The sequence below is a fragment of the Temnothorax longispinosus genome, chromosome 1 (genome assembly GCF_030848805.1).
Source record: "Temnothorax longispinosus isolate EJ_2023e chromosome 1, Tlon_JGU_v1, whole genome shotgun sequence".
NCBI classification, from domain to species: Eukaryota; Metazoa; Arthropoda; class Insecta; order Hymenoptera; family Formicidae; genus Temnothorax; species Temnothorax longispinosus.
Window position 1 is genome coordinate 1,989,084 of NC_092358.1, and position 22,414 is coordinate 2,011,497.

The 22,414-nt window shown below is 48.1% G+C and overlaps 1 protein-coding gene across 3 annotated transcripts in view; it reads right to left on the reverse strand.

The window, feature by feature from the left end:
- The window catches only part of Dac (dachshund family transcription factor), a 181,354-nt gene that overhangs the window by 38,305 nt on the left and 120,635 nt on the right, over positions 1 to 22,414 (reverse strand). For all 3 annotated transcript variants that reach the window (XM_071774545.1, XM_071774535.1, XM_071774525.1), the window contains exon 8: positions 6,273 to 6,356. In XM_071774545.1, coding sequence (XP_071630646.1) covers positions 6,273 to 6,356 — 84 coding nt within the window. The remainder of the gene's footprint in view (positions 1 to 6,272; positions 6,357 to 22,414) is intronic.

The window sequence follows — 22,414 nt, forward strand, 5'->3', positions numbered from 1 at the left end:
ACCGATCGTGAACCAAGAATCTGGAGGTTCTCGGAGAGTCGGGGAACTGAAGTACGACGCGACCAAAGCCATAGTTCCGTCGAAGCGAGCTCGTTCAATTGATAAATTGGCACGCTAGCGAAAAGTCTCTCCTCTTTTCTAGATTCTTTCCGATGATCGCTTCGCCGAGTCTGCGAAGTGGACGCGGAGGTGGTTCGGCACGGCGACACCTTTGACATAGCCACAGTATCGCCGCGCCGGTTCCTACCTCAGGGGTGGGTCAGCGAGCAGGGGCACCGGGCGAGGGAAGGGTTTATTTTCGCGGGGTGGCGCTACACAGCACTCGTTGCTGGCTGGCACACCGTCGCCGCCCAACGTTCTTTTTATCTCAAAGCCGTATCCCTTTTGCGCCTCTTCTGTATTCCTCAATTTCCAATGAGTCGGAATACGACATGAAACGCTAAACTGCCACAAAGGGGGTAAGCCGATGAGCGCGGTCGAACCCTTTGCCCGGTCTTTCTCTCTCCCTCTCTTTCTCTGTGCGCCTCTCGCGTGCGAGTTCTCTTTCGCTGCTTTCCTCCCCTCACGCGTCCCTCTCGCTCACGCTCTCTTTCTCTCTCTCTCTCTCTTCCGTCATCAACGACGGATCGGGGTGGAACCTTTCCTCTGCACTCTCTTTGAATTCTTTGTCACAGTGCATTAGATACGCTCTTGCCGTGTCATTATTTGAAACGGGAGTACACAGAGAATTATGCGACAAAAACGGTCGCGCGCGCACACGGGGCATTCGGGAGCGGTGCAACGACGAGCACCTTCTCGTTGTCATCGCTGTCGTCGTTGTCGTTATTTTTGGTTTCGACGTCGCCGTTCGAAAGTTCGACCTTTTTCGAGCGGCGGGGGACTCGTCCGTTTCGCCTCGATCGCCGCTTAACATATTCCTCGTGCTCATTTTACCGACAATGGCAACGCGCCCATTCCACTCGACGGGCTAATACGCCCCTCCCAACTTCCGGCATGCGCGCACCACGCGCGCCTGACTCTCCCGATGTTTGTCCACTGCGGTGACTTCGTTGCACAGTGAGCCCAGGACCGAGCACGGTCCTGGCGCTCCGTGGGATTCAATGAATCAGAATACTCGGTGCAGGAGACGCGACGTTCCTGCGAAAGGAGGGTGATGGTCATTGGCACGTTTCCGCATGTGCGAGTTTACATCACGTCGGTCACCAATTGGCGGGGGCGAGCAACGTTGCGTCCGTCCTTCACCCTAGTTTACGTAGTTACAATAGCGGAAAGAGTTCCGTCAATCGCTATAAACATTCACTTCAAAGCGGCGAATCAGCTGCCGTTGTCGTCAACTTCGTCTTGCCGTTGTCAATTCTTGTGAGAATTAACCTTCGACCCAATGTGGAAGATGACAGGCGTGGGACAGACGGAATCGAGACGAAATATGCGAAAGAAAGATTAATATCATATTTTTAATAATTAAATTTTAAGGTTTTTTGGTATAGAGGAATAATTGCCCTCGTGAAAAAGTACAACAAATCATCTCCAGCCATCGACCTGGCATTCTCGTAATTTTTATTTGCGACGAGCCAATCGACCGTGCAACGACCCACTTTTTACGGTTCTAATCCTCCGATATTTCGTAGTCATCGCCATGCTGGCGTAAAATAATTCTTAGTCGCTCTGTTGATCGCTACGATCGCGATGTTGTCCATCGCGACGACGTCGGAGGAACGAACGAACAAACGGGTATCAGAGGCACAAACGGGGATGGTGCGACGATGTTGGCGTGGGCGGCGGTCGAGCCGAGGCCGAGGGGTTGGAACGCGGGAAAGTCCCTCGGGTCCCAATTACACCGACACCCGATCCCAGCATTACGGCCCGGCTAATTCGAGGGGAGAGTCGTATATAAATCTCGGCGAGTTGATTGTGCAGTTTCAATTCCGTTTGTCGCCCGACGACGCCGGGAGATAACGCGTCGGCAGGTCGTTACAGTTACTTTTTCACCGGAGAGATTAATTTCGCATCAGAGCCGCGCGACGCGACGCTCGTTCGATCGAGCGTGTCCCATAACTGTAACCGGATACGATTGAGCGTAATGTTTGTCATTAGAGATAACTACTTCGACGTCGCGCGCGTCACCGGCGAATTACTGCAAAGACGTTTCCATCTACAAAATAATACCCATGCTACGTCTGTCTATAATTTCTTTACTCCTTCAATAGATAAGTCTTGTTTCTCATTTATTCGCAAAGTGCCAAAGGCAATCGATAAACGTGCTTCGCGTAACGCTACATGATTGATGGAACAACGATCACGCGCGGAGCCTTTTCTTTGCTCGGAAAATCTCGCGGCACAACTTAAGGTAGTTAACAACGCTCCTCGCGTAGATTGCCGCGAGAGGGATGTGATGTGGGAGGTGGGGTTGAAAGGGGTGTTCCTCTCGACGGGTCTCGCGACAAACGGCTCGGCTAATTACAGAGAGGCCGCAGCTCCGTGTAAACCGGCGGCAAAGGCAGCTGTCGGTTCCCAGGCTACCGCGGTTCGGAAGGTTTACGCGTGTCGAGAGCTTTTTGCTTTTGCGTGAAAATGTCGTCGTTCGTTAATTCGATGGCGCGATATGTGCTCAGCCAGAATATCCGCCAGCGGATCGGATCCAGAAGCGGTTACGCGTTTCTTTCCGTCGTGTTTGTTATTCTTTCGTCCGTTCGCGCGTATCGTTTCAATACTAATATTAATATTAACACGGACGGGTAAGTACCGAGTTCGGCGTACTTGGCCGGAGCCCGGTTCCGTAAGAATCCGAACGCGAAGTCTAAATCTTCCGCGTTTGCGTAAGCAGCAGAAGAACGTGGGAAACTTCGTAAGCGTACAATACTTCCTCATATGGTCCAGTTACATGGAAAAAAAAAGATGAAACAGTGACGCCATTCCTGTTCCTGCGTTTTATAATCATACGACATTTGCGCACAGTGAATAAAAAACGAACAAAGTATTCGCATATCATTATCGTTTTCGTCATGAATCAGCAATGACGTAAAAACTTTAATATTTTCAACAAATCGTATTTTATTAAGCACTTAAACTTGAAAATAACGCTTATGGTCATGAATTTTCTAATTATAATTTTTACGGAGGATTGAGTAAAAATGAAGTTCAACGCGGAGGTCGTTGCTCTTTCGTGTATTCTATTCAGAATTACGAGACGCTGTGCATTCACCAGCTGCGAAAGGTCATCTTATTGTTCGCCGTCGACAAAGTCGCGCATCCAACTCCGGCAACCCCCTCGCCGCACCGCGCCGTCGCGATACCACCGAGGAAGGAAGCCGGATTTCTCGCAACCCCTGCTAAGATAATACGACCCACCCACCCAGCGGGAGGCCGAAGATTTCAACCTTTACCGAAATGCCAAGCGGGGCTTTAAACGGGCTAATAACGCTGCTTTCTCCCCCTTCGACACGTCGCTGCTGTATCGCGTACGATTTCGATTCTGTCGCACAAATTGCCCATAGAATTGCGTTTAGCGGAGCTTCCTTCGACGTCGTTAACACTCGTCTCTCGTAATAGCGTCTCTCGTAATGATGGGCAATTGATAAGACATTTATTTCCACGAAATGGCAATTTTTTTGAAATTGACATTGGCTCATAATTAACGTTGTACACTTTATCGCATATTTTTGAACTCGTTAAACGTTTTTATTATTGACGCACAGAGTTTACCTGGCAAACCCAAGCGAATGCGCGCGCGTGGGCTGCTGTCCTGGTATTTTAAACCCCAAGCCGGATGGCTTAGCAAGGAAGGTTCGCGCACGTGTGCATCGTGCGCCGTTCTGCGGGAAAAAGGGGTGTGCAGCAGCGGGGTACTCGATCGGAAAAACTGCCGACGGATACGCCCTCGTTAAAGCGCTGCGGGGTCGTCGTCGTCGTCGGCGTCGTCGTCGTCGTCGGCCGGCAGACGGTAAAGGTTGACACGGTATCTCTTACAAGACGGTCATTAGTCGAATGAGAGGAGGAAGTCTTACGAAGTGCCTGCGTAAATATCTGTGGGACTGGCCGGTCATCAATCATCTTAGAATCCTGCAAGCCGCGAGCTGCTACGCGCACGAAATTACGTATCGCCTTACCTCTCGCGACCGCGCCACGAGACCCGCCCTGAGCAGAGAGACGAAATTACACCGAGGGCTTCTCTTAACGAACTATTATTTTTTACGAAAGGAATTTTTTTCATCTCTCGAGTCTCGGCAAAATTTCGACGTGAAGTTAATACATTTTTGGAAGATACACTCGTCTCCAAAATATGGGGAAATAAGCAGAAGATATTTTTTTCGAAAATATTTCGAGGAAGAGTTTCATCTAAAGTATTATTAAAATATAAATCAATGATACACGGAGATCACGTCGCATCGCCATTTAAGTGATAAGGTAATGTCGTACGCGTGCGAAACACGCGCGCAGAACGCATACATCGTTCGCACGGATAAAGTTATCGATAGGCCGCACAATGCGGGTGGACTATTTACTATATTTGCGATATCATAGGGCGAGTAATGGTCTCGCTTGACGTTACGGTCGGAAGGACGAAGCAGCAGGGGATGGAAGATGACGCGAGAGAAAGAGAGAAAGAGAGAGAGAGAGAGACAGGGTGGATAGGATATTCCGTGAGACTGGCTGTCATATTCATGTATTGACACCGAGCTGGTTGACTAATGGACTGCTGTTGTCACAGGCTCGTGTTACCGCGAGGGCCTGGCCTCGCCGAGTCGTTTTTCCTGAGAATCGACTGAAACGCATTCGCGTCTATAACATTCGTCTCGTGTTTATCGAAAATTCAGTCTCGTGCGAACCGTGAGTCATTTCGGACGTCGTAAGGAATCGCATGTCAAATATATTAATTTTTTTTTGGGCCTCTTGAAAAAGCCTCTAGAAAAAAATTTTATATCACGTGCGTTTCACTGAGCAATATTTTAATTGCACGATTTTCCTGAGGCGTGCGGTTACGCCAGTTACCAAAAGACCATTTCACTCGTTATTCTTGAATAGAATAGCACGTCGCGTTTCGCAAAGCCGCGAATGGCGTGGCCGTTCTTCCCGACTTTTACATATTTATCGAGCCTCGCATTGTTGTCACGTCAGACGAGAGACGTCGACATTGTCGAGCCTCAAAAATCCGCGATATTATATCTGCAAGCTGGAACCGAAGATCCAGTTCTGATCCCCCGGTATGGTACCCTCTCCTCCCTCTCATCCCCCTCCCGTTCGCGTATTTTGAAGTCATTCCGAATCTATACGCATCTGACGCGTGGAAAAATGGAGGAAATGAAAAACGAGTGATCAAAATTTTCGATTAAAGCGACAGCAATTTCACAATATAATATAATGTACACTCTCATCTTATGTCAGCTTTTGATTTACGCAAATTCGAATTTACATGGTGGGTTACAGGTAACGCATTAATCGCGTAAATTGAGAGTTATCCGTATACCCCTCTCATCTATCCGTTCGATATTTCATCGCGCCCAATAACACGTTTGGCTTTTATAACAAATGGCACTTGCGAAATTTTCGTTTTTGTTGATGCGCTGGTTCAGAATTACGCGCTACAGAATTACAGGGAAATTAATGAAAATGAATGGGAAATCACACCAGATAGAACTTCGACGAAGGGCCAAGAATAATTGTGCGGGATTGAGCGCGTGAGTTAAAGGGAAACGGATAACGAGCACGCAACGGTAACTATTCTATTACCATTTGACATCTGATACGAGCTCGGTTAGGCGATCGCGATCTTCGGTCCGATCCCTGCCTTCCATTAGATGTATAGACGCCTAGAAGACGCCGCGAGTCGGGGGCAAGCCTAAAGTAGGTAAAGGGAATGTTACGGGGGGTGCGGGTTGGTTAAGGCGAGAGACCCCCAACGTGGAATAATACAATACGCAGAAATCGATGGACGGACGGACGGATGCGAGCCGAGATTTTATAGCGCGATACCTCTACGGCTTCTTGATTTATCGGCGAGTTAAGCCTCGGCTTCGAAAACCCGCCCGAGGCGCTCGATGCACGCCCGTGAGATTACCGTGTGTCGCGGATTGCGCGCTCTCGGGCCCCCGTCAATGCGTTGTTTGCCGGCCAAGTCAATTTTCTCAAAGCTGCACCGTACGAGAGACGCGGAGCGGGTTGGATGCCACTTGTAAACTCGGATAAACCGATCGTCTCGATTCGATGCTTCGAAGAAGGACGCACCTCCTCTCGCGATCTCGACCAGGTAAGGATCTTTGTACTCTTGTACTCACCTCGCACCTTCTGCTCGTCCTGTAGCTGCCGCTCTAGACTGTCCTTGACCTCTCGCTCCCGGAGAACGTCCATTTTCAACTCGGCTGTAACACACGCAAGATAATGGAAATTTATTTAAACGTTCTCGTGCACTCCCCCAGAGAGTGTGAACCCGCTCCGGGGATGCAAAGGGCGGTTCTTCATTCAGTTTCTGACTTAAGTTCTCGCTTCCCCTATCGTTAGTTTTAATTGCTCGGTTACCTAGCTCGCGCGAAGATGCTTAAGACAACCGAGTGTCTCCATCCTCCATGAATAATTACTAGAAATGGTCTCATCTTCTCGAGGAGACCTCGTCAAGAAGGACCAAGCTCTCTAACCGTAAATTCTGGAAACGCGAAGGATTTGAAGATCAGCTATAGCCGACTATAGTCGGCGGTTAACTTGACAATAAGAGTGTCTCCCATCCATCTACCCATCTTTTCTCCCCGCTATCCACCTGCCATCGTCCGAGAGGTGCTGCGGGAAGAGAATATCGCACGGTTGGCTGAGTTCGTGATTAAATCCAATGGCGATGGGCAGACCAGAGCTCGCATAGTTACCTCTAATAGAATTATATTAAGACATGGAGTCTCCGTCCCCCTACCCCGCCGTCTCCCCGCTTCCACCTGCTTAGTCCATGTTTCTCGTCTCGTGTACGACTTCCCCCCCTCATCCCTATATCTCCGTCTCCGACTTGCAGAACTCCCCCGTTCCCGTGGGAGCCACCGCGCTAAATTAGCCATTTCGAATCTCTGCTAGAGGGTCGTTAGGACGAGTCCAGAAACTCGTTGAACGGTACTAAGAAACCTGTGCGCCATGCGGTGACCAGTTTTCAGTCACTCTCGTGGCTGAAACGTGACGTGCTGAGGTAAGCGCAAGCATATAAATGAGAAAATTAAAGTGCGTGTGAATGTGTAAATGATGGTCTCGAATTATAAAGCTTGAACTTGGAAAAATTCCGCCCTCTTGGAGTTAGAGGGTCGCGAAATCATTTTTTAGACTGGTAACACGGTAAAACGTTTCCGGGCTCTAACTCAAGCAAGCTAATTCGATTTAACGGAAGAAAAGTAAGACGGCGGAAGAGGCTCCCCCCCTCTCTCTCTCTTTCCTCTAGCTCGCTTGCTTCTCGAATTACACTGGTGGGCAATGAGCCACGTAGTTCGTAACGCACGCTAGCTCGCTGGACGATTTGCAGATTTTTCGCTACGCTGTTAACAAGAAATTATACGCTGTAAATTGAAATTAAGTACATAAAATTGAACATAAATTTGAGACACAATTTGACAATGATTTTATTTATTTCGATCTGTATCCATTTTCATACCTCATCGGGGAAGTTTAATAAAATTCGAAACAACGTTTAATCCGCTTATCGCATTTCGCAAGCTTTTAAAAGACTCTTTTGCAGGTTCGTGTATACGCTACCGTCGCATTAGCAGCAATTATTTCCCGACCCGGGTTCTCGTGGAGAATCCAAAAAGTTACGCGACATACGTTCAGACCGAAGCAGTGACGGGAGAAAGAGAGAGAGAGAGAGAGAGAAAGACAGACAAAGCCTGACAGAGAATCAAGCCGGTAGATTAGGTAGGGCCGCGTCGTCTCAGCAGTCTGCCAGCAATTTGAGAGCGTTTGCGAGGTCCATTAACGGCGGTAACTCTTCACGACCGGCCGCCACGAAGATTCAATTTGAATGCTAACCAGAATAGGAAGTTCGCGCCGGGGCCCCATGGTATATACGCCGCGCGCTGTGTTCCTTCCCCCTCCCTCCTGTCCCCCCCCCTCAGCCCCCGTTATCCCCTCGCCACCCTGTTATTGCCAATTTCGGCGCGTTTCTGCAGCCCACTTTGCGATCGTTTAGATTATCATCTCTCCCGGTTTCTCTTTCTCTCGACGGCCCTGGGTACCTTCCATCCCGCCCCGCGTTACTCCCTTTCCTGTATCTTCTACATTCTGCCTTTCCCCTCCCGCTCCCTCGGTCCCGCTCTCTCTCAAACGTTTCCGGGGATAATTGAACTTTATTAGAGATCGTCGTCGACGAAACACCAGCCCTTGCATCCACCCCGAGGCTTATGCCGGATCGACTTGATTCCGAGATGCTTTAACGATTACTCCGTTCGCTCGCTTATCTTTCTCTCACTCGCGAAAACGCCTCTCAAATCTATGCCGCGACGAAATATCTCGAGAGAACATCTCGGCTCCTGTTTCTCTCATCGTCGCGTGCTACGCTTCGTGAATGGCTTCATGTTCAAAAACAAAGCTAAAAATTCAATTTTTAACAAGACTCTCTCGCAATTGGTATGTACGATACAACTTAAAAGCATATCTGTATTCAATGTCGCTACATCGCATCGTCCAAATTACTTTTCGCCTAGAGGCAGATACTATGCCATGTGCAAAACACCTTTTCTCAGATCTTACGGTTTTTTTTTTACAGCACAAAGCGTAAGTCTCGTCGAGGGATGGCTGGAAAAGTTTGTCGCGATGGAAAAAAAAACTGGAAATCAATTATGCGAGAGCCCGGGCGCTCCTCGCCGCGCCGTGGGGGAGGAGCGACCTTATTGAAATTTGGCTGCGGGGTCGTGAGCATTAAAATTGCAGGGATTAATATTAGCCGTGGTGAAAAGCGCTTTACTCGCTTTCCTCGTAAGGAAATGATTCCACCGCGCCGCGCCGCACCGTTCGGTTATAAAAGCCCGGCCCGTTCTATCATTCTTATGTCAATTAGACGAGCCCTAATCGCGACCCGGCTCATAAACCGAGAATTATATCTTTAATTTTAGCGGCCGTATTCAGCCGCTTGCGAAACAGGATTCTGCCCTACGCGCGCTTTCTTCACCGCTGCGGGCGATATCGCTTTAACCACGACAGATAGATGGTAATTAATGACGAGAAGCTGTCCGTCGGTCAATTTCGTTGCCGAGTCTGACGTACGGAGAAATATAAGCAGCAAATGGATTATATTTTACATTTCTACATTAATTGTTGCTGAATCATCCCATCAGGTTTGTTAAATAGGTCTTAAATCTTTTTTGTCCCTTACGCTTTTATATGCACATGTTCACATGCATTTCTCGGTCACGAGGTTCGACGGTATTAGTGGCGGATATATTTCCGAGAGCCGCGCTCATCACGATTTACGAGTTTCTCGCCGGACGGCGAACGATATCGCGAGCGGGCTCGAGTGGACCTAGGATCGTTGGCGATAATAATTTTCACGGTGGCGCGAGCACTCGCGTAGTAACAATAACGGTGCAACGGAACGTGCATGGCACTGTTACCGGAGCGATTCATGGTTATTGATTAGTATATACGGTCGCAGGAAGACGAGAGAGGCTGCGGTATAGCGTTCACAACCCCCGAGGGCTTGTACCACGACGTGGTGTACCTACACACAGACACGCACAAGCACAAATATTATGTGTGCATACATATAAATATACACGTACACACGTATTCACGGCGAATGTATGTATGTATCTCTACGTATAGCTGCGTACACTTCGACGCTAAGATATTCGCAGGGCCCTAAGGCGACCCTCAGAAACAACAATGTCAACTTGCCCGGCGCGGCCCGCAATCGTTTGAATAGTATAATGTAGTTTTCGTGTTACAACTCACTCTCCCTCGTATACAAGCCCCGCCTAGCGCCTACGAAACAACCAATCTTTTCTTCTCGCGACCTGTTCGAAACATCTAATGTCGAGGACGCGTCGCGAAACGCTTTCACGGGTGAATAAAATATCTACAAACGAAAATACACGGAAGAAGATCGGGGGACCGGGATCTCGAGACCGCGCGCGAGATCGGCGGGTATTTATGAATTTAATTTTAACGGATCAAGAGCGGTAATAAAGCGCGGGCAGGAATTAACCGCCGGATTATTTCGGTAATTTACAGCCCCGGGGATCGCGCGCGTCTGGCATTCTCTTATTTGCATCGCGGTATCCACGCGGTGGTATGGTTTTCGCGTATCCTTCGTGATTCTTCTTCCGAAGGAAGTTTTCCCTCGAAAAGTTTCCCTCGCGATAAAATGTCTCTCTTTCTCACGTCTCTCTTTCTCTAATTGCATACGCGCGTTCTCTCGAGATCGCTTTCGCGGTCGTTTCGCGTTTCTCAAAGGGAGCCTGGATCCCGTCGCCGGCCAAAGCGAACTCGAATTTCATAAATTTCGCACCCTAATCCTCATTAATCCCGATTGCACTATTTGCCTACGTGAAGATCCGCCGCAAGACGCGGGGGCGCTGCGGGGGCGCCGAGCTGCTGGAAACGAGAATATTGTTGTTTCTACCCTTGCATATTACAGCCGAATAATGATTAAGTATATACCCCGGCAAGTTAGTTTGTCCTCCGGGCACCGGGTCCTTCGCGGGAGATACCCCTTCCGCTGAATTTCAATTGTCGAACCAATGTTAACGATATCTCCGTGTTCTCCGCGATCTCCCGAAGAATGTTATAATCAAAACTCAGATCGTTATTATAATTGCAAAAATTATTGTAATTAAATTCCGTATACTTACATATACATACTTTTAGTTAACGAAACGCACTGTTCCAATTACGTTCATATATTAACCGTGCACACGGTTATTCAATCTCCCCCGTGCTTCCACGAAATAAGCACATCCTATCGCTCGAAATTTACAGAATGCCAGGTTGTCGATAATAATTAAAACTTTCTCGCACACTCGGCACAGTTTGACTTGGCCTCGCCGAAGCAACAGCGCAGCCAATAGTTATCCCATGCGGATTACGGTCCTTGGCTAAGGGGGCTACAAGGGTTTCCCTCCTCCTACGGGATTTAAGACGGACTTAGCCATTGTTCCGGTCGCTGACCACTTTGCCTCCCATTAACCATTAACGGATCTAACGAAAATAGGATTAGATCGCAGCAGCTAGGTCTTCGAGTTCGGTACGCACTAAAACTGCCGGCGCACGTAGGTGGGCGTCGGGTTTCTTGCCCACAGCTTCATTGGCAGATTATCGAAGGTTCTTGTCTCGTCTTATCGGGGACGCAGAACCGCCTCTCCTCCGCCGATTATTTTCGCACGAACGGCGAATCAGTTTTGCGCCGCGATTTATCGCCTACTCGGAATTGTTCAGAAGAAAATTATCCTCGAAAAACGTGTCAAACGTGTCATTATTTTTAATTCATTCTAATAATTAAAGAATTTACCATATAATTTCATTTGAACTATGTTGAAATTGACGGCAATGCAAAATTGTATTTTGTGACACAAAATCATAAAAAAGAATAAAATTCGTCTTATTTACTATAAAATTTTAAAGATAAAGAGTATCTATATACTTTCTTTTGTGTCCGCCAGCATTCGGAATATTCATGTAGTAAAATGACAGTAATGTCATACTTTTCTATTTAAGTTTAATAAATAAATTCGATAAAATAGGAATACTTCTTATCAATAAAAACGTCCATTGATGTCCGGGCAATTAAAAAACGTCCGAATGATTTCCATTAAGTCTTACAAGCCGATCGTGTAGCAATCGATATCTCGTCGTACGGCATACCTCGGCGCTAAAGTTCTCTTCGCCCGAAGTCTCGCGCGGAGAGATATGCCGAAGAGCGTTTTCGCGTTTCGAGATAATCCCATTCTCGCTCTCTCCCTCGTGGATAGATCCTACGGGATATCCGATGGAATTATTGCACATTCGAGTTACATGCGAACAAGAGAACTTCAAACTTTATCGATCCAAGAGCTCTGTTGATATTAGACCGATAACGATAACGAACGTTTAGTTATAAAGTGAAACAAGCTAGTTCCTTAAATATTTTAACATGAAAACTTTGTAATTTATCTTTAAGAGTCAGACAAAAATGTAATTAGTGCGACTAACTCGTAAAAAAAAGCAAGAAAGATTTTATTGAAAAGAATGAACAAACGCTCTCGACGCTTTCCCTGCATTTTTAAGACATTAGTGACTGTTAAGCTAAATTAGTAACAAGAAGAAAATGCATACGTCCGAATAACAACTAAACCCATTGACCGTTTCCTTTCTTCTCTTTCTGCGATGAGAGACCGACGACGTACTCCGTACTCCGCCACATATAGCTGGATCTTTATCATTATTACGACTGTCTGACTGTCTGCGCGTGCATGCCAATGCAACCATGCGCAGCGCGAAGACATTAATGGCTCGTGATCGTAAAACCTTCGGCAGTACGAACGTAGCGAAGATTCTTTCCACAGTTTATTGAATAATATTATAATTCTTTAACGACCTACAGAGAGAGAGAGAGAGAGAGAGAAAGAGATAAAGAGAGGATACCTTAACGAGAGCGCGCACCTTCCGCTTCCTAACCCACCGCTTAATTACCGAGAGCGTGGGTATACAATTTAATCAGATCGGCGATTTCGTCGTTACGATAACGACGTACCGATTTATACGGGAGGTATCGCCGCCCTTCTTTCCCTCCTTGCAACGGACCCCACGTTTTTCGGCGGGCCCCGGAACCGGTGAGCGAGAAAGCTCATTCTTGTTCTTAATTCTTCTGATATATTGATTTGACGCACGCTCGTCCGGCTCAGTTTGCATGCGGTGGCGTATCGCGTGCGCCGGAAACGGCACGAGTTGTAAAAATCGGGGCCCACCTCTCTCTCTCCTCCGGTTCTTTCACCCCGCGCGAGAGACAGCTGTCGTTCCCTCCTCGCTTCTTCCCTTTCTCACCGATCAACTCCCGCGTGTCACTCGAGACCGTAATTAACAATCGTTCTAATGAATTCGCTCTGGCTATCTTCATCTTCGTACAACACACTCGGAGTTGCGAACACGACGGGGACGACGCGACGCGGCGCGCGGTGACGCGGTTCGAGGCGCGCCTACATATAATCGAGTGTCCGCTTATTACGACCGGGTAATAATTCCCGGTATAAAATTATCATTAAGATTGTCGTTGCACCGGCGAACTGCCCGCTCGTTATCTCGACAGGTTGCACGGGCCGGCACGGCACGAGAGGGAAAAACAAATATTGAAAGAACTCCTCGAAGCGTTTTTCAAATGCGAATGCGTCAATAAAAAGTTGGTAAGTGCGGCGCGGACTTACCACGTGGCGTTAAAACTGTCCCTGTACAGACAGGTGTAATTTAAAATTATATTACAGTCCTGCGTGTTATTAGTTTCATTGATGTCGCATTCACCAATTACATCAATGACGTGTCTCTTTATCCGCTTATTTCTACTGCAAATATGATCGTAATTTAGAAAGTGATAGGAAATATCCAAGATTAACGTTCCAGAATGGTAATTAATCATTTTTAATATTGTACAAACATGAGTACACCTCTCTCTCTTTTTTTTCTTCTCAATTCTCTTGAAAGTAAAAATTAATCGCTACGAGAATATTAAAATCGGAAGGGAAGGGGTATATTACAGATTTTACTTCACATCGCGTGTTGAAAGCGACGAAGCGACTCAACTCTCGACAGCCAGCACTTTTTTCGTCTCGTTCCACGTCTTACCTTTCTTTCCGCGGTACGATCGTAAATAACCGCCCAATGTAATAAGACATCACCGAGTGGCTCAGCACCTACGCGCTGATACCATCTTTATGGACACGACAGTGTCGGAAGTTGTTTATTTTTTTTTTTTTAGATGCACCAACACATACTAGCCAACTATGTGCGCCGATTCGAGTAAGCGGCACTCGACTTCAGCAAAGAGATGGAACTGATATAGTTCCTAATGCGAAGCGCGCAACCGCTCAATTAGTAAATTAATAATTAAATACATACAGATCGACGCAACGATAGAGAGAGATTGGGAGAGAAAAGGAAGAGGGTACAAGTTAACGCACGCGAGTTACATATCTCTCCGTTGTGCTCGTCGCACTTAAGTCCGCGCCTCCTCGTCTAATCCCTCGCCGATGTCACGCAAGAAAATTAGCGTCGTAGGTGCGGATTATCGCTCGCATTATCCACGATTATACGCATTAACTGACGAGGGGGGGAGAGAGGGCGTCGTTTCGAAATCCAATTATTGCGTCAGGATGCGGGGAAAAAAGGCGTCCAACGACATTTTCGCGACGCGATAGTGTTAAAACGTTTAGTCCGAAAGCTCGTTCTCTCATTCCCTTTTCTCTCTTTTTTTCTCTTCCTCTCGCGCATCCGGTTCTCTTATATTGTACTTTTATCGAAACTCGGCGGGCAGTAAAACGTGCCCTCGCGCGCCCTAACCGCCTCGCTCTCGCTCCTCTAGGCGCGACTCCGCGCGATCTCGCCGCGCCGCGAATCGAAACGCTTTGTCGCTTCGTCGAGTTGCAACAAAATATTCGTTCCTCGTGGCAATAAACGACGTCGTTAACGACACAGACAGCGTTCCCCTTCTCCATGTACTTCTCTCACGAGCGGCCGTTACTACTGCCCTTTTATTGTCGGTAAATTACACGCTTTATTCGCCCGCGCGACGACCCGAAAGCAAACTATATAATTGAACGGTAGTTAAAACTGCGGTAGGTCAAGTTCCTCTCTTTTTTTTTTTAATTCCGGTCTACCCGGCCTCGCTTCTTCCTCGTCCGAGCTGTCGTCGTGCCTCCGTCGCGTTTTATTTTCAGCGTTACGCCACGTCGATACCGCGGTGGCGACGCACGTCGCGACATTTCCTTCGTAATTAATCTCTATCTTCTTTTTTCCTCGATGTCAATGATCTTATCCGCGCGAGCTAGCTCGATCCGGAAGCGGCTTTAATTTAATTCCGCGGAAAACACGGCGAGTTAATTTACATCACCGCGTGGCGATTCCGTGCGACGTCTGAACACGTACGGAAATACGTACGAAAATTGCGATAATGCGCGATGCGTGCGTGTACGCGACGCCGGAATTACGCTGAAATTACGCCACCGGGAGCGTAATTAATTTCGATCGTTATCGCGCGGTATCGGAACGATTCGGGGAAGAGAAGGCGCGCGAGGGAGAAGCGTGTGTTGCGCTCTTTCTTCTTCTCTTTCTTCTCCTTCTTCTCCTCTTTCTCCCGATGACATTTAAATACCGAAGGCAATAAAATTCACCACACAGTGAAACAAAGTCGCGAACCAACCGGATGGTAACGGCATAAGAGGACTCGGTCGCACTGCGTTTGTTTCCCGCCCTTGTCCTCCTCGCGAGTCCCACCGCGCAGCATCGAGAGACGCCATAAATTCTCGGTTTATAATCGTCGTCGATGCGAAATTACCAGAGACAAAGATTTCTCTTCGCGGAGAAACTCTTCTCGACCGTTCCCTCGTGTACAAACGGCCATTTTGTTACTTAATTCCGAGACGTTCGCGCTGTACAAGGTGGCGGGCGGCGCGGCTGGTGCAACGAGTACCGGGATCGATGTCTCCTCGCGATCGTTAAATCCGGGATTTAAGTGACACCACCGCTCGGTGAAAACATCGCGCAGTTTATCGTTTGTACCTCGTACCTTTTTTCCACGCAGAAGTGAGATCTTTTCCGAGATTGAAGTTCGAGAAAATTTTTCTCGACGAATCTCGTATCGTTGCCATCCGCACGATCTACAAACGTTGAAAAGAAGTTTCTAAATGACCGCTTATCCTGTCTACTCACTCAGGAAAGAGTCGGATTTAGCGTTATTTAGGACATCATTAAAATAAAATTATTTCCCCGCTAAACAAACATAGATATCCGTGGCGAAACGAACGCGGAGTCGGCGACGCGAAACTTATTTGCACACCGGCAAGAAGAAGAAGCGCGGTCGGTCTAAGAGCGACTCGAAGAGCGAGGAGGGCCCGTGGCTCCTTTTATTGTTAAATAAATAATCAACTAGTTGTTCCCCGTGTTAGGCATAATTTATTAGCCTCCCTAACACCATCGGGGCCCCTTCTCCCTGAAATTCTTTCCTCTCCGTTTCTCTCTGCTTCTTCGCTACCGCCTCCTTCTCCTCCAAAGCCTTCCGCATCTCCCGTGCTCGTTTGGAGCTCGCTCGGAGCACATCTCTCGTGCGCATTACAGACCGCAGACCGTTTATTCTTCCCTTCTTCGATTCTTTTTGCGTTGGTGGCTTATGCCGGGAATACGAACCCGGTTCCCTCCTCCTGCGCTTTCTTTAATTGACAATCCACCGGTGTTCTCCGGCTCGGTTCCCCAGGTGGGAACGTATCGGACATCCGCGGTGCGCACCGGCCGGCGACATCGTATTGTCCCCGCGATTTTTACTCTCTTTTCTCTCGTACGGAGTATCTTTCGCATATACCTCTCACCGTGTGCACATGCGTCCCGTGGGCACTGCATGCACATGCGTATGCTGTTCCCTACGTCCGGCTTCGCGTTTTCTTGCGATTTACGAGTAACAACGAAGTCCACCCTGACCTGGGCAAGAAGTCTCATTAGAGGCGCCATTCTTGTGAATATTGCGGACGGTACTCCAACTCGCGCGCGCCAGGAAATAAGATTCCAATAGAAGTTACCAGGAAACATTCGATTTTTAAGAAAATTACTTTGCGTAAAAGCATAATATAGAGAAAATTATAAAATATCGATAATTTCATAAAACAAAATTATGGTAATTAATAAGAGATACGTAAAAAATTGGAGTCGTGAGATGTCCTATAATAGACGGTTAAATCATTCTTCGACAATTTGTAGTCGATGCTAAGACCGGGCTTCTGAGTTATAAACGCAGTTGTAGAAGCCCGTGTCGCGCGCCCCGGGAGGGTGGTTGCGCTGGTAGTTCCGATACCCAGGAGGATACCCAAAAAGCATACACGGTCAAGTCGGTCGGGCCTAACAAGAAACCGTATCCTTCCCCCCGCCAGTCCTGTTACCACGCTAGCAAGTGGAAGTTATGCAGAACGAAGATACAAGGAGTCGAGAGTTACGATTCCGCTGGTCGGTTTTTGCAATATTGTTTTCCTTCGATGAACGATCATTCCGTTCGTTCTATTCGGCTTGGCCTTAGCGCCTTCAGCATTAGCAATTCCTCGACAGGGACCCAGCTCGGTTCCGCTCCGAAGGTAATTAAATATCTGTGGTCCGAGCATGCCAGCCCAATACGCTACCTTAACGATTGTCTCTGGGTCAGAGGTCGGGCCCAACGTAGACGTTGGCACGTACAGGCACTGTGCGAGCACACTTATGGCCTTCTCTTTTAAATAGGATATACTTATATACAAAGATATATATATATATATATATATATATATATATATATATATATATATACAACGCGAGAGAGAGAGAGAAAGAGAGAAAGAGTGAGCAACCATCACCATCGTGGCGGCTATACGAAGCGGCACGAAGAATAGCATGGGAATTATTATGCTTATTAAGGTGGAAAGTAATAAATTATAGGCGGCTAATAATGGGAACCGCGAGAGGCGTAATTGATGTATGCAGAGGAAGTTGTTCTGGTCTGGCACCGCGCGCTCTTCTCGGATATGCGTGTAAACATACACCTATGTTACACGTAATATTGTACATACATCGTGTGGAAAATATTTAATGGCGTAGAGAGGCCCCGCTCTCTTGTCTTCCTCTTTCTCTCTCTCCCTTTCGGGTGCATCTCCTGTGGCGTCGTGGCGTTTAAAATTTGAAAACTAAACTGTTTACAGTACGCGCGCGGTACAGGCGTGCGCCTCTTTTGTTCCACCTTCTACCTGCGGGAAGATCAGCAGGTTTCTTTTGCTCTCTCCTCACAGGGCAATAAAAGTGCCAGCTATTTATTGCTAAGCGCCACCATATAACGATTCCCCGAGATGCGTCGCGGCCGTTCAAGGGAGGGCTAGTCTTCGGAGGTCAATAAACCGATTCTTAATTAAATCTAAGACAATACCTTCCTCCCTTCCTCCTGTCGCTAATTAAAGCAAACAGTCGACGGCAATAAAAAAAACCGCTGAGACGCGAAATGAAAAGATGCCGTAAAAGCGGCGATTTCTAGATTTATCGTGCTATGTAATGCCATTCTGCGCAACAACCATTTACAGCGAGAGAAGGAAAAAAAACTTAAACTTAATTAATTAATTAATTCTGTAACGTAGAAAAGCAATAGCGAAGGAGTACTCGATCACTTATTGATTCGTGTACGAGATAAGGCAGATGGAGAACGAGAAGGTGGAAAATAAAGAGAGTACGAGGAGGGAGGAAAAAAACAAGCGTGCCGCCGATATGTGCGTATACATAGTTTGCGCGATAATGGCTGCTCGCCGGGCGATATAGAGATAGCCTCGGTTAAGCTAACCTATCTCTCCATGCACGAGGACGAGAGAAGGGTAGGAGGGTCGCCGGTTGGCAGGGTTAAGCATAAATCAATCAGTCTGCATTCAACCGCGAGCGGAGAGAAGGCAACCACCGGCACTCGAACGTCTCGAAAGTTCACGTTCGGGACGTTTGTATCAACGTTTCTGTTTGCACTGCGAAATATTTACGTCTGCCACCCCCCGTCTCACCTGCCACAAGAGAGCTTGTCGTGTCCCACCGGCAAAGAGATACAAATGCATTTTATTTGACATATATTTATCACTTCGCGGTTTTGAAAGTACAAGATATTTCCCTTGCAGTTCTGAAAGTCTTAAGTTGTAGTACTACCGTAGCCTTGAAGCGTCACCGATAATCGGGGAATTCGTGATTGACGACATTGCTTGCGTGACTGTAATGGCTCTCAATCGCGATGCCGTACCGATCAGCGCGGGAAACGATCTCGTCTCGTTTGTATCTCTATGTACCACGACAGCGGCGTCGGTAATTCGCGTTCCATTCGTAACGCAGACACCTACTCGATGGGGCCGGTACCCAACGGCCACATCCCACCTCTTCCGTCGTGCCGCATCGTCGCTCGCGGTAATAGGATTTCACGTGAGCAACCTCCCAAGCAGCGGCGGCCGAAAATCGCAGGAGTTTATGTAGCGAGAGATGCGGTCGCGCCGCGTTTGCAGCAACTGTGGAACGAGGAGAGGACGGAGAGAAAAAGAAGCCGCGAGATACAAAGAAAGCGGGGAGACGTCGCTCGCGGCGTCGAGGAAAGTGGCGGAGAATAGAGCGGACAAAGAGAGAGAGAAAAAAAGAGGGGGAGAAAGAGAGAGAGAAAGAGAGAGAGAGAGAGAGAGAGAGAGAGAGAGAGAGAGAGAAAGAGAGAGAGAGAAAAGACACAAAGAGGCAGTGGCACGGGACAGGAGAGTTTCGCAGAGAGAAGAAAGAAAAGAAGAAAGAGACAGAGAGTGAAAGAGACGTTGGGGCTCCTACAATTTTAATTAACCCAGTACCGGGCACTGAGAACCGATCGCGATCGAATCGGGTGCACGATCTACAAGGAATCTACATAAGATCCTCCACTCGCGGCTACAACTCAATCCCCTCTTTATATTCCGCGCTCGAGGAGCCTTAACCGGGAGGGCCCCGTGGGGCCCGCGCGCCAGACACCACGATGCACCACACATAATCCTCGCCGTTGGTCCCGCCGTGGCTCCTACGCTTTCCTTATCTCGTCGAGGATCGAAGATAGTAGCCTCGCTGCCGCGCTCGCTGGCTCCTCGCCGGCCAGGCGGGCTCATATTGTCCTTCGTGCGGCATGTAACTTACCGGCGACAACGAGAGAGAGAGAGATGGTCGCCTCTTTTTCTCGAAACGCTCCTTCTTGGCTGTCGGGATGCGTGCGCGCCTCATGCGTAACGAGCAAATATTTGAACGATAAATGAGAATATCGCGCGTCCTTGGTAAAAAGAAGGCGGGATCGTTAAAATTATTTCTTTTTTCGGGTAGGACCTCACGTCGCAGTTATCTTTTTTATTTGAAGGGAAAACAACGCGCTAAGCCGCGCGAGAAAACGTTTCGCGAGTCTCCTAGCTTACGTCTATTGACAGACTGGATTACAGCCGTAATAAAAAATTCGAAAATTTGATTGAAAAAATCGCGAAGAAAAATATTAAATATCATTAAAATCTAGAAGATACTTCTTGATCAGTCGCTAGAAAAATTTAGCTGTTCTCGATCGCTTTCAAGCATCTCTGATTCTATCCATGTATTCTGTCTTAAATATTGCCTAATGTACAACAAATTCGAGAGCTTAGCATCTTTTTAATAATAAAATCTACGTTACGTCTCACGATGTATTAGCGCGTTTACGAAACCCGAGCCGCGACGTAAGAGAGGATAAATAAAGAAATAAAGCTTCCAGATCTTCGACGTGCCTGCGAGAACATCACGACTCTCGCGTCTCGCTCTTTTTAGGACTGCAACGACGAACGAACGCTCAATCCCCTTACGGTACGAGCGGTCGCGTGAGAGGCTGACAAAGACGAATAATATCGATAATATTCCACATCGAAGGCATCTCCCGGTCCGCATTGGCTTAAAACCGACGGGCCAAGGCGCGGTACGCGTGTGCATCCGCGTGCGTGTGCGCGAGAGACGCACATACGAAGGCGCTCGGATCTCGTGCCGACGGAGATACGGATGCACCCATGGCTGAAGGTTCGTAACACGATAGTGGCCGTATGTAAAACCATCTGGTGTAAAACGAGCTGCTGGCTCGTTCGAGTATTAAATCGGGCCTCTCTTACTCTCTTTCCGACTACTTCCCTCACGGCCCTGCCCCGCTCCTGCCGCCCTCGTCGTTGTCGTAGTCGTTGCCGTCGTCGTCGTTGACTGCCGCCGCTCTTCTTTTTTTCTTTCCTTTCTCTATACCGCAACAGCACCCTTTATCCTCCACCTCCTCCTCCCTCTTTCCCGGCCTGTCGATCGACTCGCGCTGCATGGAGATCTTCGCGTCGAACGCGCGCGCAGAATCTGTTAAGCTGATCAGCAATAACCGCCGCGCATTCCGAGCTTAACGTCGCAACGCGCGCCAAATGAACTCGTTAGCGTTCACGTGTCCGGTGCCCGCGAGTCTGCTTCTCGACCGCTCGACCGAACGTGTCTCTTCTTATTAAAATCCACGCGCTTACTGGGTCGACCAAGGAGTTGTGGATTGGAAAAGAGACCGACCTCTCGATCGCGATATCAATCACTCATAGCATGATGAATGAATCACGGACTACCGATACGAAAGCACAATGCATGACAAAGAATAAGTTGAAAGATCTTTACCAAATCGACATTAATAATATCTATATTAAAAAAAAAACTAAAAAAATATATATTATGTACTATATTCTTTCGCTCGTTAGCACGACATGTTCCGGCGTTGCATCGCTCGCGTTTAACGGAAACCCACGATATTGGCGATATCGTTAGCGGGATGTAGTCGAGAGCGCCGAAAGGAAATCACGAATTATACAAGTGGATCGTGCTCGTGCACTTCGCAGCGAGGAAGGTACGGTCGTCGAGAACTGTTCGTTAAGTCGCCGTGTGTCGCGAGGGTGGCGGTGAACGGTGAGAGTGGCGACGGGGGGCGAGGGAGCGCGACGAGGGGGCATCGGCCATGGGAGCGTCGTCGATTTCTTTTTATCGGATCTCCCCAGCTTCGAGGATCTAACCACCTCTCCTGCGAGTCGGCGGGCACATGCAACCGCGGGGAGCTGCTTAAGCACCGCCGCTGCCGCCGCCGAGGTCGCGATGCCCGGCATTCCTAACGTTAAGGCCGGCAAAACGCATTAGTTAACGGCTCTGAAAATGACACTTTGTATCGGCTAATGGGTAATTAAAGTCCCGGGGTTACGTTTCGCTTGGAATTTATTAAACGCGCCGCTGGGACGCGCGACTTCGGCCCCGACGCGGTTGGATATCGGATCGGCGCGTTTATGGGCATCCACCACTTAAAACCTGCGAAAACGTAGATAAGGGACGCTCGTACGTCGAGAGCCCGCCCGTCCCGCTGAGGATTGCGATATATCCTCGACGGTCAGTCTTTCCAAGCCGATCTGAGAATCGCCGATAATGCGCGCCGAGACTACATTTGGCGCTAAATGTGGCAGTTTGATCTCGTATCTGACATGAAGCGTCGCTTAATAACGATATAATTTTAGAAGAAAAATATACCCGATGAGAAACGTCAAGTACGATCTCTTGCAATATGACTATTGTACTCTAGACGACGTTTATGTCCTGGATTCCAAATTGGACAGATAAACCGACGTCAAATCTGTGACGCGAGTACTTTGATAATAATCGATGGTGGATAATAATCATGTTGTTAAAATAGAAGCGGATGTATAGCCGATCGATGACAGTTTACGAGCGA